General features: G+C 38.7%; 1 protein-coding gene and 1 pseudogene across 2 annotated transcripts in view; one reads left to right on the top strand and one right to left on the bottom strand.

Annotated features, from left to right (window-relative positions):
- LOC118594502 (solute carrier family 22 member 19-like) overlaps positions 1 to 16,515 on the top strand; it is a 703,508-nt gene that overhangs the window by 647,345 nt on the left and 39,648 nt on the right. For both annotated transcript variants that reach the window (XM_036204425.1, XM_036204435.1), the window contains exons 3-5: positions 7,215 to 7,369; positions 7,471 to 7,639; positions 16,037 to 16,160. In XM_036204425.1, the coding sequence (XP_036060318.1) occupies positions 7,215 to 7,369; positions 7,471 to 7,639; positions 16,037 to 16,160 (448 nt within the window). The remainder of the gene's footprint in view (positions 1 to 7,214; positions 7,370 to 7,470; positions 7,640 to 16,036; positions 16,161 to 16,515) is intronic.
- Positions 9,446 to 10,033, bottom strand: LOC118594637 (annotated as a pseudogene).

Genomic DNA, 16,515 nt, shown 5'->3' with positions numbered 1-16,515 from the left:
CATCTGTGTATGATTATTTTAGTCCCCTGTGAGTCATTCATTCATTATGAAGTAACCATTGCAAGTTATATTCTTCTTCTATCTGTATCTGATTCTAGAGAGCCACAAACAAAACTGGAAATTTCACTCAGTGTGATGAGTGCTGTCTGAATAGAAGTCTATGTGTTGTATGGACACAGGAATAGCCTCTCCATGAGATATGGAGGTGTTTCAGGATGGGAAGTAGAGAGAAAGTGTCACAGCATGGTTGAAAGATATGAGAAATAGTCAACTGTGGGAATGAGACAAAGATGGTCAACACATTGTTTTCATCCTATTTGAATATTCAAATACAGACTAGAGCACTGACACTCTTCCCAGAGGAGCTGTGCTTTCTTCCTCCTGGACACCTCACTGAACAGCTGTGGTGCCCAGAGAAGGGAGGGACATTATGTCTTCACTTCTTAAGCACAATGATGGAATGTCCTTTGATACCTAGAGTGCTGTGTTGGGAAGCTATGTCTGTCACTTTTATTTTTGCTTCTGCCAAAGATGATTTCTGAAGGTCACACTTTTAGGCATATGAAACAAATCACCTAATGACAACCGTTATCATAGTTGGTGGCATAAGTTAGATCTGGTGACTGAAAAAAATACCTCTTTTTAAATAGATGACCATTTCTGCCAAGCAAGTTGCTGCCTTTTCCTGTAGCAGAAGTGGCATACACTTGGGCCCTCAGATAGTACAGGATGCACACAGCTCCTTGGTGCTTCTTTTATTTTAGCTTTAAACATTTAGTATTGTTGTGTACATATGTACATGATGTGTGTGTGTAAGCATGTGTGCCACGGCTTGCAATGTGGAGGTTAGAGGACAACTTTCTGGAGTCGGTTCTCTCCTTTCACCTCTACACAGCAGCTGGGGGCATACTGAGGTTGCCAGGCCCGGGCTGCAAGTGTCCTTAGCCACCAAACCATCTCACTGGCTCTGCACCTGTTTCACCAGGTCACCGATTCCATTCGTGAGGGCTCCACTCTCATTTTTTTTTTTTCATTATTGTTTTTGAGCCTGGGTTTCTCTGTGTAGCTCTGGCTGTCCTGGAACTGGCTCTGTAGACCAGGCTGGCCTTGAACTCACAGAGATCTGCCTGCCTCTGCCTCCCAAGTGCTGGGATTAAAGGCGTGTGCCACCACTGCCTGCCTCATATTTTTTTTTTTAAAGAATATCTTTTAATTGTTCTTTGACGATTTATCAACAACATATCCTTATATTCACACCAACTGCTCCCCTTCACTCCTTTTCAGGTGCCACAAACCAATCCCTCTCTCCTTTCATATAGTCCCCTTAAAAGAAGTCATCCCAGTGTTAGGTACTATTAAGACATTCTTTATGTGTGGGTGTTCTGCCTGTTTGTCTGTGCTCCATGTGTGTGCCTGGTGCTAGTGGAGGCCAGAAGATAGTGTCAGATACCCTCAAACTGGAGTTACAGATGGCTGTAAGCTGCCATGTGAATGCTGGGAATAGAACCTGCGTCCTCTGGTAGAACAGCAGGGCTCTTACCCACTGAGCCATCTCCTCAGCCTCAGCCCCACATGATATTTCAAACAAAGTGTGTTTGTGTGCTTCTTCTTCCTCCACATCCCCTCCCGAAGTCTCTATGCCCCTCCCTGTTGCCGACTCCTAGATTCTTTTCCTTTTTATGTCACATTGTCTTTTTCCCACCCTCATCCTTCCCCATCACCAAGTATTTGGCCTCTTTTCTGGGTTTTTCAGGCTTTACACCTGTTCACATATATGCATTACAGGCAATGATCCTCATATACAGAAGAATGGGCAGTTTGTTCTTTCTGGGGTGGGGTGACCTCACTTAATATTATGCTTTTTGGATCCACCTATTTCCTGCAAATCTTATGATTTCTTTACAGCTGAAGAATATTTCATCGTGTGTGTATACCACATTTTCATTATTGATTTATCTGTTGATGGACAACTAGGCTGGTTCTATGTTCTTGCTATCACAAATATAGCAACAATAAAAATGATGAGCAAGTGTCTCTGTGGCAGGATATGGAGTCCTTTGAGTATATGCCTAGGAGTTCATATGGTAGCTTTAATTTTAATTTTTTGAGGAACCTCCCCACCAATTTTCATATTGGTTGTACTAATTTGCACCCCCACCAGCAGTGAATAAATGTTCCTCTTTTCCACATCATGTTCAACATTTGTTTTTAGATTTCTTGATGATAGCCATTTTGCCTAGGGTATCCCCACTCACAGTTAACAAAGTTTGAAAGGTCCCTCTTAGTACCATCAGGCCAGATAGTAATCTTCCAAGTCTGAATCCTGGACACACACCAGACTATACCAAGTTTGTAACCTGTTCTTCATGGAACAGTGCTGTGTAAATGCCAAGTAATTTTGGTTGGAAGTAATGTTCACTCATGCATTTCAAGTCTTGTGATATATTCTTTGCTTTTTCATTAATTACCAAGAGTAATATTAAAATCTCTCACTCTACTAAAGTATTTTTCCTTTAACTTTGTGTTTTTATTGTGTGTATTTGAAAGTACTGTTTATGCAAATGTAAATTTGAGATTCAGCATTATAATTTGTACTTCCTTTTCTCAATGAAGACTCATTAAAATATATACTCATCTTATTATTTGTGGATTGTTTTATTTTATTTATTTTAAAGAAGATATCTCACTGTGTAGCACATGCTGTTCACAAACTATATATTCCAGGGTGGCCTTGAATTTACAATCCTCATGCCTCAGGTTTCCCCAACCTAAAATTATTATGTCTAAAACAAATTTTGGAGTTAAGACAGTGTTGCCAACACCAGGAACATTAAGGGAGAGGAGTAGGAAAGCTGGCAGCAAGGTATGAGGAACCAGAGAAGTGGCAGAAAAGGGAAACAGCAGAGCTGGTCTCAGTAGGTTCTAGCTGGCTCCACAGAGCTTCTCTCTGAGGAACATGCAAGAGGCGCCTTTACCTCTACTTAGTGTGTTGTCAACTTTGTAAGTGCTTATGTCTTTGTACTACGTGTGTGTCTAAGTGTAAAAGATTGAATTGTGGGTAAAGACAGCTTCCAAGAAAGCCTCTTCCTTGCCAGGAAGGAAGACACCCAAACGCCACCCCAGGGGAGGGCAAGCAGAAGGAACATGGTACCTCAGGACCTCTAAGTTCAGATATTGGAGGCAGACTTTCACACTGCTGCTTTTTGGAACTATGCTCAAGATTAACTTTGACTTCTTGTTCTACTTGGACACAGTGTGAATTACTCTCCCTTAGAAGACAACAACCAAGATTGTTGGGGATAGAGGGAAGATGGGAGGGTAGATTTCCTTACAGTGTCTCACTACATATCCCACCTTAGCAAATTCTATGTGTATTCCAGAATAGTATTCAGATAATAATTTTGTATCTCAATGTCCTAGTATCTGGAATTGCTGGTACATAATACCACACCTGGACAAACATATGTTCTAAAATCTATTTCCATCTAATATTAACATATCCTCTTTAGCCATCATATTCTTTTAGGAATATAATTTTTAACTAGCTTTTGACAATTTCACATATGCATATGATGTATTTTTTTTATCATATTCATTTCACTCTCCTCCCTATCTCCTTCCAAATGTATTCCCGACCCTGCACTCTCTCCCAACTTTGTGTTCTCCTGAGTTCCTTTTAAAAATAAGCTGTTGAGGCTGGGTGGTGGTGGCACACGCCTGTAATCCCAGCACTAGGGAGGCAGAGGCAGGTGGATCTCTGTGAGTTCGAGGCCAGCCTGGTCTACCAAAGTAAGCTCCAGGAAAAGGTGCAAAGCTACAGAGAAACCCTGTCTTGAAAAACCAAAAAAAAAAAAAAAAAAAAAAGCTGTTGATTCCAATTTGTGCTGCCCTTGGTGTGGGGCCATTCACTGTAGAATGATCCACCTACTGGAGTCCATACTCTTAAAGAAAACTGAGTCTCCTTTCTTGAGAAGTCCTCAGCTGTTAATAGCTTCTCAGCTAGGGTTAGGGACTCATGAGCTCCTCCCCACTTCATGCTGAAGTGTTGATAACTTGACCTGTGCGGGTCTTTTGTAGTCAACCACAGATGCTGCAATCGGATCTATTTAGTCTAGAAGACTCTGTTTTGCTCCAATCTTTCTGACCTTTGGCTCTTAACAATCTCTCTGATCTGTCTTCCTTGATGGTCCCTGAGCCTTTGGTGCAGCCATTTTATTCTTACAGTTCACATGGAATATGTAAATTGATCGTTTTTCTTCTGTTCAGCCAAAGAATTAATTAAAATTTGATCTTTGTTTTGACTCCATTCTCATTATCTTGACCTTTTCATTAGAATTGTTAGTCTTTGATTAGAATTATTTATTAGTCTTCAAGAAATGTCACAGTATAAAGTCAATCTTCAAAACAAAGAAGTGGGGAAGAGGTACCCTGACATTCCAGGGTGACACAGAGAAACCCTATCTTGAAAAAACCAAAAAAATCAATCAAGCAAGCAAGCAAGCAAGCAAGCAAGCAAGCAAGCAAGCAAACAAACAAACAGAAAAAACAACAACCAAAAAACCCAAACCAAAACAAACAGAGAAAAAAATAAAGAGAATCTGAAATGAGGAAAGAAGTATTTATACATGTAATGATCTTTTAAATTTCAAACATCTAATATCCCCCTATTAATAAGAGATAATTCAGGTGTGTTCCATATTAGTGGCTTTCCTAATCTCTGTTAACAAACTCCTGACAAGAGAAAATTAAGAAAGGTTTTTTTCAATTTAAAAAGTTTTAATTTTTGAGCATTTTATACATGAGTACTGTTTACATCACTTCTTCACCTCCTCCTCTAGTTTCTCCTATGTTCCTCAAACTATCTCTCAAATTCATGACCTCTTTTTCTTTAATTATTATTTTACATATGTACACACCCACATATAAATATAACCTACTGAGTCCACTTAGTTTTGCTTGTGTGTGTGTGTTTAGGGCTGACTACTTGGGATTGGAAAACCTATAATCCCTGAAGAAGACTGATTCTCCCTCTCTCAGCAGCCATTAATTGCCTATAGCTCTTCAACTAGGGGTGGGTCTTATGAGATTTCCCCCATCCATGTTGGCATGACAACTGGTGCTGTCATTGTGCTAGTCTTATTTAGGTGACCACATTCTTCGGATTTTATGGGTACAGCTCCTGTTGTATAGAGAAGACACTATCTCACAGCAAACATTCTGGCCCTCTGGGTTTGTAATCATACTATCCCCTCTTCCATGATGTCTTCTGAGCCCTAGGTATAGTGGCTGTATTGTAGATGCATCAGGTGGGTTGAGCACCCCATGGCCAGTTGTTCTTTGCATTTTGATTTTGCACATGCTCGAGGGTACAGTCATCATGTTGGAAAGACACGATGGAATGAGGGGTTAGGGGGTATAGTGACAAGGGATGGAGGATATCTACTCACATACTGCAGACTAAGAAGGGGAAAATGGATAAGGACTGGTTCTAGGCTCTCTACTCAAAGTCTTCAGAGAAGCACTTCCTCCAATAAGGCCCCATATTCCAAAGGTTCTAGAACAGTGCCACCAACTAGGGACCATGTCTTTCAACGTTCTTTTTCTTTGGTGCAACTTTTTCTGTTTGTTGGGATACCTATATCTCTCTGTTCATTTTTCTAATTGCTGCATAGTGCTTCATAGTGAGAATCCATGAGTGTCCTGAGCCTTCTTCTGGGAATAGACAACTAGGTTACCACTAAAGGTTTGCTGTCTAGGAAGTAGAACATTTACCAGTTTTATAGATAATTCTTTCCTATGAGAATATGTATACTTTATATGATATACCTATGTATTGTTTTGACTGACCAAGTTTTTTCAAGACTATCATTTTATCATTTCATCCAACACACCACTTTTTAATTCATTCTTTGTTCTAAATTGAAGCACATACTTAAGAATTATGAATATGTTATATAAATGTGCATAAAATAGAAGGTCACATTAATGTCACAATGTAAATATGCTTTTGAGAGTAGCAGATGCCATATAGTGGTTCCCTAGTTACCCAACTAATGTAAAATCAGTACACATGCTTTTGTTCAACTGATCAAAAAGGATTCCTCTTCTAGTTGGCAATAAAACTGAATATTGATTTTTTTGACTCTTTCTGTTTTGTGTTTCTTCATTCTTCATCTGGCTTAATTATTTCTTTAGACCTTTGGACTAGTTCTTATGCCTGCATTGTGACTTTTAAATAACCTGCACAAGGAAATGCAATGTTGTTCAGGGTCATTAAATCCAAACTCAGCAGAGAGAAGCTTTGATATAGGCCATCATCAAATATTACAGATGTTATGTGAAACCACTTTAATCATAGGCACTGAGGTCCTGGATGCCCAAGGGCTGATTTTGATGAAATACTGTGTGTAATCTACACTAATCTGGTCTGAATGTGAAGTATCACCCATAGAATTCTTTGCCCCTCTACGCGATGGAAGTATTTTGGGAAGTTATGGAACATTTGGTTGTGGGGGCTGACTGGCAGAGTTGAGTTGAGTTTTTTTTTTTTTTAATCTTTTTTTTTTTTTTTTCAAGACAGGGTTTCTCTGTAGCTTTGGAGCCTGTCCTGGACTAGCTCTGTAGACCAGGCTGGCCTCGAACTCACAGAGATCCATTTGCCTCTGCTTCCCACGTGCTAGGATTATAGGTGTGAGCCACCACTGCCCGGCTGAGTTTTTTTCACAGTAGACCCTGATGGAGATACCACCTTCTAGGTTAAGTCTGAACTCTGCTGCCTGGGTCACTCACCATGTGAGAAACTCTTACATTCTCCTGCCACCATGGAAATACTACACCATGCCTTCTCCACCACGTGTGTACTATGTGGAACTGTGAGCCAAAGTCAAATCCTTTTCTCCTGAAGTTGGTTTTCGCCAAGTATCAAGTATTTTGTCATAGCAATGGAACAAGTATACATGTTAAATGCCTAATTTAGTAAGAGGTATTTATATTATGTTAAAACTCCAATGTTCTATACCTGTCTTGTGGCTTGAATTAGTAGGAAAAATACTGGTAACAAATCAGAGAAAAGGCTTTGGTTCATACTGTTTACAAGCAAAGAAAGTAGCTTTGCAGGATATAATCTTGGTTACTTTTTGATTATCATTTTAAAGTGTCTTCAATTTGTATGCCAACTGCATTGTTCCCATTATCTAATCCTTCCTTTTCTTCAGGTTTGGGAGGAGGTTACTCTTCATATGTGCTTTACTGCAAACAGCCATCACTGAAACCTGTGCAGCATTTGCTCCCTCCTTCCTCATCTACTGCTTACTACGTTTCCTGGCAGGGGTTTCCTTCTCAACTTTTTCGACAAATAGTGGCTTGCTCAGTAAGTCAAAGCATTTGATAGACATTTCCCAAGCTTTGGTTTTGACCTGGATGTCCTTCCCACCTTAACTGGAAGTCAAGATTCATTTTCTTTTCTTTCAGTAATAGAATGGACAAAACCTAAATTCCAAGCCATGGCAACATCACTGTTATTATGCGCTGCAGCGACTGGACAGGTAACATTAGCAGGCGTGGCTTTTGCTGTTCAATCCTGGCACCACATCCAGCTGGCACTGTCTGTACCAATATTTTTTTTACTTGTACCCACAAGGTATGAATTTCCTTTCTTTTTTGTCTTCTGGAACTCTGGTATGACAATGCACATAGAATCAGGACAAAAGAGATGCATTTGTTCTTGGTCTGCAGTTGACAGCGTGTGCTCCGCCTTGTATTTTGTGACATGAGGGCAAGCAGGACTCTCAGATGAGCCAAGGATACTGAATTAAACTTGAATTTAAGATTATAAGTATTTTCATGAAATTATATACATGTATAACAAGAGATATAGTTTTACTGAGAACTCATTATTTATATGAAGATTCTAATTGTGAGTTCTGACATTTTATTAATAACTGGATAAAATGTATCCCCTTGGATTCATACTATGGATAAATAGGTAATTTCTGAGGAAGAATATGCAATACACACATAGTATAACTATTAGATATGGTATAGTTAATAAAAATGAATACTACTTGATATTTAAACTTTATTATACATAAGTTAATTTTATTTACTAGGAAAAAAAACTACCCTAAAAAAGAGAGAGTAGCAATGAATCCTTATCAGAATGTTCTTGGTCTTTCTGTCTGTCTTTGCTACCAAGCTTTATTTACTCCGGTTATAATAGAACTTTTGCAAAAATATTTCATTTCATTACAGGGAAATCTCTAAAGATTAGATTGCCTTTCCTGTAGTTTGTATGAGTAACTGTAAAAAGAAAAAAACATTTTGGAAACTGTTGTGATGTTATCTTTGCATATGATATGGATAAAAGACAAGAAGTAAATTTATCCTCACTGTTTGATGAAAGAACAACATACATGGTTTCTCTAGATTAAAACTGTAGGCAGGGGCCTGGAGAGATGGCTCAGTGATTAAGAGTTCTGGATACTCTTCCAGAGGACCCATGTTTGATACTTAGCACCTACATAGTGGCTCACAACCACTTATCCACTCCAGTTCCATGGAATCTGATGCACTCTTCTGGCCTCCAAGGGCACCAGGCATGCATGTGGTACATAGAAATATGAGCAGGAAAGACACCCTTTCACATAAAAGTAAAGCAAATAAAAATAAAATCTTAAAAACAACGGTAGGCAGAATGACTCATTCATCTAATTTTTTCTTTACATACCCTTCTTTTTCTTTCCATTTTATAGTTTTTAATTTTAATTTAATTAAAAAAATTTTTTTTTGAGACAGAGTCTCACCACACAGCTCTGGCTGTCCTGGGACTTGCTTTGTAAACCATCCTGGCTGTGAAATCACAGAGATCCATCTGCCTCTGCCTATCTCGTGCTAGGATTTAATGTGTGTGCTACCAAGTCTGTCTCACTTTTTTCCCCCTTTGGTTTGAAAGTTTAAAAATTTTGTTAGCTATACAAATAGAATGTATGTTTCTCAAATTTTCAAACAGTTTATTCTTTGAAGTTTTCATGTATACATTGTATACATGAATAGAATGTATCTTGATCACATCTATCCCTCACTATCACCTTCAGACTCCCACTAGGACCCTAATCACATCTTCCCAACTTTATGTGCTCTTTATACTTACATATTTATCTCTCTGCGTCCAATGAGCACTGCCCATGTGCTCATGGGTGTAGGGTCATTTGCTGGGTTATGGGGGAAGCTATCAGTGACCACATTCCTAAGGTGACTTTCTCTTTTCCAATAGCCATCAACTGCCAATAAATCCTCAGCTAGGGGTGGAACTTGGGGTACCCATCCCCCTTCCTGCTAGAATTTTTATTTATTTATTTATTTTTAACAGACAAAGACTTGTTTTATTTTAATGACTGATCCACCTGAGGCCACAGGCAGCCATCTATGTACAGACATGAGGGAAGCTTTATTTCTTGGTCTCTTCGTCCTTGGACAGAATCTTGATGCTCTCCTTCTTGGCCTGGAGACGCTCCTCCTGGCGCTTTTGGGCTTCCTTGGTCTTAGACCTGTGAGCCTCAGCCTGGTCAGTCAGGAGCTTCTTGCGGGCCTTGTCTGCCTTAAACTTGTGGATGTGTTCCATGAGAATCCTCTTGTTTTTGAAGACATTTCCCTTGACCTTCAGATACAGGCTGTGATACATATGGCGGTCAATCTTCTTGGATTCACGGTATCGCCTGAGAAATCGGCGCGGGATCTGCGTCCTTCTCATCTAGGTCACCTTCTCAGGCATTCGGGCGTTCGCAGTACCCTTCCGCTTCCCCATGCCCATATGCCTGCCCTTCCGTCGAGCCAAAGTGTTTTTCCAGCATCGAGCCCAGGAATAGACAGTCACAGGCTTCCTGATGATCACCCCATCCTTGATCAGTTTCCAGATCTGCTGACGGGAGTTGGCATTGGCGATTTCATTGGTCTCATTGCGGTCCAACCAGACCTTCTTCTCACCACAGCGGAGGACTCTAGAGGCAAGCCTCTACTGTAGCCTGAGCTTGCTCATGGTTCCGGACACAGCCGCGAAAGGAGAGAGCTTGCTCCCTGCTGGAATTTTTAACTGGCTTGATCTTGTGTGCTGTGAGATCATGTAAAACAGCCATGCCGTGTTGAGAGGAAAGCATTTCAAAGCACTCCTTTCCCACCTTCTAGCTCTTACGTTCTTTCTATCCCCTCTTTCCCCACTTTCCCTGAACCCTGGGTGGGAAAGTGTTGATATAGATGTCCTATCTATGGCTGAGAACTTAGTCACTTATTCTCAACATTCTGAAGAGTTGTGATGCTCTGCATTAACCACTGCCCTCTTCAATAACAAGTTTGTCTAAGGTTGAGAGAAGCACAAAAATATGAATATAAATTGAGTTTGACAATCTGAGCACATAGCAAAATAACTTCAATACTGCTTTGTAGAAAGAGTCTGGAACTGTTTCTTCCTTAACTATTTTATGGAATAATTTGAAAAGTATTGCTGTTCGGTCTTTGAGATTCTGGTAGAATTCTGTGCTGAATGCATCTGGGCCTAGAGTTTTTTAGGTCAGGACAATTTTATTTATGCTTCAATACCATTGCTGGCTATAGACCTGTTTAAATTATTTATTTCATCTTGGTTTGATTTTTTTTTTTTTGTTTCATGCACCTAGATATTTGTCCATTTCTTTTTCTTTTTTTTCCCTAGAGCTGAGGACTGAACCCAGGACCTTGTGCTTGCTAGGCAAGCACTCTACCACTGAGCTAAATCCCTAACCCGTCCATTTCTTTTAGATGTTCCAATTTAATGGACAAGAGATTTAAAAATATGTCCCCATGATTTTCTGAATTTCATTGGTATCTGTTATAATGTTTCTACTTTCATTTCTAATTTTCCTTATTTGGGTCACTACCTCTTTGGGTTAATTTGGCTAAGGGTTTGCCAATCTTGTTTGTCTAAGTTTTTGTTTCATTTTCTTAATTTTGGCCCTGATTTTGGTTATCTATTCCATCTACTGTTTTTGGGATTGGTCTGTTCTTGTTTTTCCAGGGCCTTAAGATATACCATTAAATTATTAACATGAAATCTCTCAAGGTTTTTTTTTTTTTTTTTTTTTTTTTTTGATATAGGCACTTGTACTATAAAGTTCCCTCTTAGAACTGCCTTTATTGAGTTCCATAGATTTTAGTATGTTGTGTTTTTATTTCATTCAGTTTTAGCAATTAAAAATTTCCTTCTTGATTTCTTCCCAGTTATCATTTAGGTTCCAGGAATTTGTGTAATCTCTGTAGTTTCTATTACTGTTGATACCCAGCTTTATTTCTTTGTGGTCAGATAGAATATAGGTTGTTTATTTAAGTTTTCCTATATTTGTTGAGATTTGTTTTGTGTCCTAATATAAAGGTGATTTTGGAGAAAGTTCCATGGACTGCCACTACAAAGAATGCATGCTATTTATTGTTTGAGTAGAATGTTCTCTAGATATTTGTTATGTTCATTTAATTTTATGTTATTTCATACTAATTTTTTCATTTAGATTTTACATATAAATAAAACACTTAAAAATATTGGAGGTAAAACATACATGTTATCTCAACATTTATAGTGTGCTTGTGTTTTAAACAGAATGTGTGAATACATTAGACATAAAAGAAAAAACTTATCTCATTTAAATGATTATCTTAGTGAAATTAAGAACAATTTTAATGTTTTTTCTTTCCCAAAATAAAGAGATTCTTTTTCTTCTCCTTCTCCTTCTCCTCCTCCTCCTCCTCCTCTTCCTCCTTCTCCTTCTTCTGTACTCTGTTGGTGATCCTTGTGTCTGTAGTTCCTGTTTGCTTACCTAGGTTTTCTATTTCCAGAATCCCCTCAGTTTGTTTTCTTTATTGCTTCTATTTCCATTTTCAGGTCTTGACAGTTTTATTTGTTTCCTTCAATTGTTTGTTTTTCCTTGGCTTTCTTTAAGGGATTTACTCATTCCCCCAGGTTTTTGTTTGTCTTTTCCTTGATGTCTTTAAGGGATTTATTCACTTCTCTTTTAAGGACCTCTATCATCATCATCATCATCATCATCATCATCATCATCATCATCATCAAGTTGGTTTTAAGGCCCTTTTCTTGTGCTTCAGTTGTGTTGGCGTATTCAGGGCTTGCTGTAGTAGGACAGCTAGGCTCTGGTAGTGACATACTGCTTTGGCTGTTGTTGATTGTGTTCTTATGCTAGGGTCCAGGCTTCTGAGTTTGGGGTGATTATAGGTCTAGGTGCCTGTTTCCGGGTTTGTGATTTTTGGATTAATGATTTGTTCCTTGGTTTCTGTTTCCTCTTGGTCTTCTGGCAGTGTGTCTGGCAGGAATGGAGGCTTCCAGAAAAAACTGAAGGTTCACATCTCAAATTACAAACATGAAGCCAAGAGAGTGAACTAAAACAATATGAATCTTTACACTGTTAAAGCCCACCCCGAGTGACACACTTCCTTCTACAAGGCTACATTTTCTAAACAGCACCACCAACTGGGGACCAACTATTCAAATGCTTTAGACTGTAGGGTATGTCTTATTTAAGTCACCACAAGTTCCTCATTTCTTCATCTCTTTGGTTTTGTTCTCTAGGAGTGTATTTATGTCTCCTTTGACTTGTTTGAACATATTTATAATCATTCTTTTGAATTCTTTGTCTAGTAGTTCTTCCAAGTTATTTTCATTAGGAGTAGTTGGCGTTTTCTTTGGGCCACCAATTTGCTGTTTCTACTAAGTACGCTGGCTGCTCAAAAGCTCTGCTGTACAGCAATGCCTCTTAGAAGAACCACATCCATTTTTTTTTGTTCTTTAGCTTGTTTTCTCTCTCTTTTTTCTCCAGCTTTCTCAGGCCCTATGTGGAAATTCAGGCACCATGTTGAGTGCCATTTGTAGTTGGTATTTTCTTTGAGCCACCAACCAGCTCCCAAATAAAGACACAGAGACTTATTATTAACTATGAATGCTTGGCCTTAGGTTTGTCCTACTAGCTCTTTTAATTTATTTTAACCTGTTTCTATTTATCTGCCTTTTGCTTCAGGGATTTTTACATTTCCTTCATTCTATGTCCTACTTTTCTGCTTACTATGTGTTTGTCTGTCTGGTCCCTGGCATCTCCATGTCATCTCCTTTTTCTTTCTTCCCCCTAGCCTAAATTCCTCCTCCTACTTACTCTCCCTGCCCGGAAGTTCTGCCTATACCTCCCACCTCACTATTGGCTGTTCAGCTTTTTATTAGACCAATCAGGTGCCATAGTCAGGCAAGGTGAAACAGCAACACATCTTTACACAATTAAATAAACGCAACATATCTTTACACAGTAAAAATAATGTTCCACAATGTAAACAAATGCAACACATCTTTGCATAGTTAAACAAATATTCTGCAACAATTAGGTGCCACTATTATGGGAGCAGTGACTTGTGGAGGAGAAATGCTGTGTTGGTTTTCCATTTTATTTCTGTTTCTGTTATGGGACTTGCACATCTGGAGTTAATTTGTTGGTTGTGTTTTTTTCTTTATTCTTTTACATTTTTATTTTTAAAATTATGTCTCCTTTTAAAGTTTCAGTAAAGTCCTACTAGAGTTGAGATGCTCCTTTTCTCTTTGGGACTGGCTCTTAGGGTTGGGAGATCTAGTTCTATTGTTTCTCTGAGGGTCAGGTATTGTCCTGTGTCAGTGAGGTCCTTCTGCCTGAGTCTGCAGCTTTTGCTGTGAGTTAAGGAACTCTTTACATGCCTGTGGTCTTTACCCAGAGTCATATCTGGCTCACCCTAGTTTCTCAGCTACTGCTAGAGCTACTGGGAGATGTGGAACTTTCCACACATCTGTAGTCTTTTCTTTTTTTCTCTCTCTCCTCCCCCCCCCCTTTTTTGAGACAGGGTTTCTTTGTGAAGCCTTGGCTGTCCTGGAACTAGGTGTGTAAACCAGGCTAGCCACAAGATCACAGAAATCTGTCTGCTTCTGGCTCATGAGTACTGGGATTAAAGGTATGTGCCACCACTGCCTGGCACACACCTGTAGTATTAACCTTGAGTAAAAACAGGCCCTTTCATGGGCCCTCAGCTTCCTTTGAAGTTGGTAAAAAATGTGGAGCTCTGCAAGCAACTATCCTTTCATGTATATTAAAAAATGTATCATTGACCTTCACTGAATGACCTGTGTCTTCTACCTTGTCTTCCGTCTCTAATACTTCATTTTCTGCATCATCTATTCTGTTGACGAGGCTTTCCACTGAGTTTTTTTCTCTACAAAATTGTTATTTACTTACTTAAGTTTATTCTTCTCTCATACAATACATCCTGACCACAGCCTCCCCTCCCTTCCATCTTCTCAGTCTGCCCCCATCCCTCATCCACTGCTCCTCCACTTCCCTTCAGAAAAGAACAGGCCTCCCAGTGACATCAACTGATCGTGGCATAACAAGATTCAATAAGACTAGGCCCAAGTCCTTATATCAAGGCTGGACAAGACAACCCAGTAGGAGAAAAAGGTCCCACAAGCAGGCAAAAGAGTCAGAGACATCCCCATCCCCATTGTTAGGAGTCTAACTAAAAATTTAAGCTTAACAGCCTGTTGTAGTGGCACATGCCAGTAGGATTTGCTGAAGGAGGCAGAGGCAGGAGGATCATGAGTTTGATGCCAGCCTGGGTTCCACTGAGGTTTCTATTTGAATTAACTATGGAGTTTTCACTTTCAGCATCATTTCAGCTTAGTTTTTCTTCAGTAATTCTACCTCTTCACTGAATTCTGCTTTATATCTTGCATCGACTTCCTTATTTTATTTCTATCTTTGTTTTTGTTCTTTTGGAGCATATTCACATATTATTTGAAGTGCTAACTATAGTTATAATCATTATGTTGAATTATTTGTCTGGGATTTTTCTGGTCATTTTTATTATGGATCATTATGTTGAGATTAGTAGTTTTTGGAAGAGTCATGTTGTCTTGGTTTATCTTGTTTTTGAGTGGGGACTGAAGCAGTCGGAGAACTTTGTTGGTTGAGTGTTTATTTTTTCCTCTTTTTTTGTTCAGGCTGCCTTTTCTTTTACTAGAGATACTTACAATATTCAGGAGAGGACTAAGTCTTAGTGTGTTTGAGATATAATTTTCCTCTTTAGGTTGGTGCAGTGAGTTTCTGGGCTGCATGAACGGGCCTGAGCAGGGAAAGCTGGAATCCCCTATTTAGTGCAAGAGGCTATGTGGGGCTTAGCTCCCAGAGCAAAATAATACCCTTTCCTCTTTTAAAAACACTTTAAAAGTGTTAGAATATTAGATCAACAGAGAAGGCACACTAGGTTAGAAATGACTCTAAAAGGTGCTTATAGGTCTGATATAGTGAGATGAGTTCTTATAGACAAATGAGTAAATCTGTCAGACTCATTCATATAATTTAACTCTTTATAGTACATCAACCAACATTGTAGTACTAAAGTTCCCATTATATAGGTGAGAAACTGAGTCAGATTCATCGTTTTTTTTTTTTTTTTTTTTTTTTTTTTTTTTAGCTGAGGATCGAACCCAGGGCCTTGCGCTTGCTAGGCAAGCGCTCTACCACTGAGCTAAATCCCCAACCCCAGATTCATTTTTAATGAGTGGCTAGATGCCATCAGGTGCTTGGTGTAGGAATGAATGCAATTCAGATGGTATAATTACTATGTAAAATTTTCCAGAGGTCCTTAATTTAGGAAAAAATATGAATAAATGCTTCCTGAATTCTAACAAGGAATCTGGCAAAATGCTATATAGGTGTCCCTTACATTCCAGTTCAGTGAACTCCATGTAAATTTGTATCCAAATCATGGCAGGGAGACCAAAATGACTCTGGTTCTGCATTCCAGAAGTACAGGTGTACCACATGGGTGAATTGTTTCCTAGTGAAGGTACCAGACAACATAGGATTATATTTACTGCTCTAACAGAATGAATTGTAACCATTAGACTAATAATAAAACTACCCAAGGACAAATGTGGTGCAAGAAATGACCAAATGAAAATTGATTTTATTTTCAACATCTTCTTGAGCAGGTGGATGTCAGAGTCAGCTCGGTGGCTGATTGTGATCAACAAACCTCAAAAGAGCTTAAAGGAACTTAGAAAAGTTGCACACATAAATGGAATGAAGAATTCTGGAGACAACCTAACCATGGAGGTAAGCATAATGGACTTGTTATGACAAAGGAAACACAAGCCTGATACATATATGTTTAGGTGTCAAAATGCAATAAGCCACTATTATATATATTGCATACATATATTTATTTCAAGAGGGACTTTTGCTTATTGGACTTAATTTCTAAAAACTTATCCACAAGATTTTATTTATTTTAAAACTTTTTCTTAGCATATCTTAGTTATACATAATGATGAGTATTATAACATTTTCATATATGTATTTTACATATTTTTATCATATTTATCATTCATTGCTCTTATTCTTCTCTCCTTCCCACTCATCCCCTTCCTCTTCTTCTTCTTCTTCTTCTTTTTTTTTGTTTTTTTTTTTT

The sequence above is a fragment of the Onychomys torridus genome, chromosome 1 (assembly GCF_903995425.1).
Source record: "Onychomys torridus chromosome 1, mOncTor1.1, whole genome shotgun sequence".
NCBI lineage: Eukaryota > Metazoa > Chordata > Mammalia > Rodentia > Cricetidae > Onychomys > Onychomys torridus.
The sequence above is the reverse complement of the archived record's forward strand: the minus strand, read 5'-3'. Positions and strand labels throughout refer to the sequence as shown.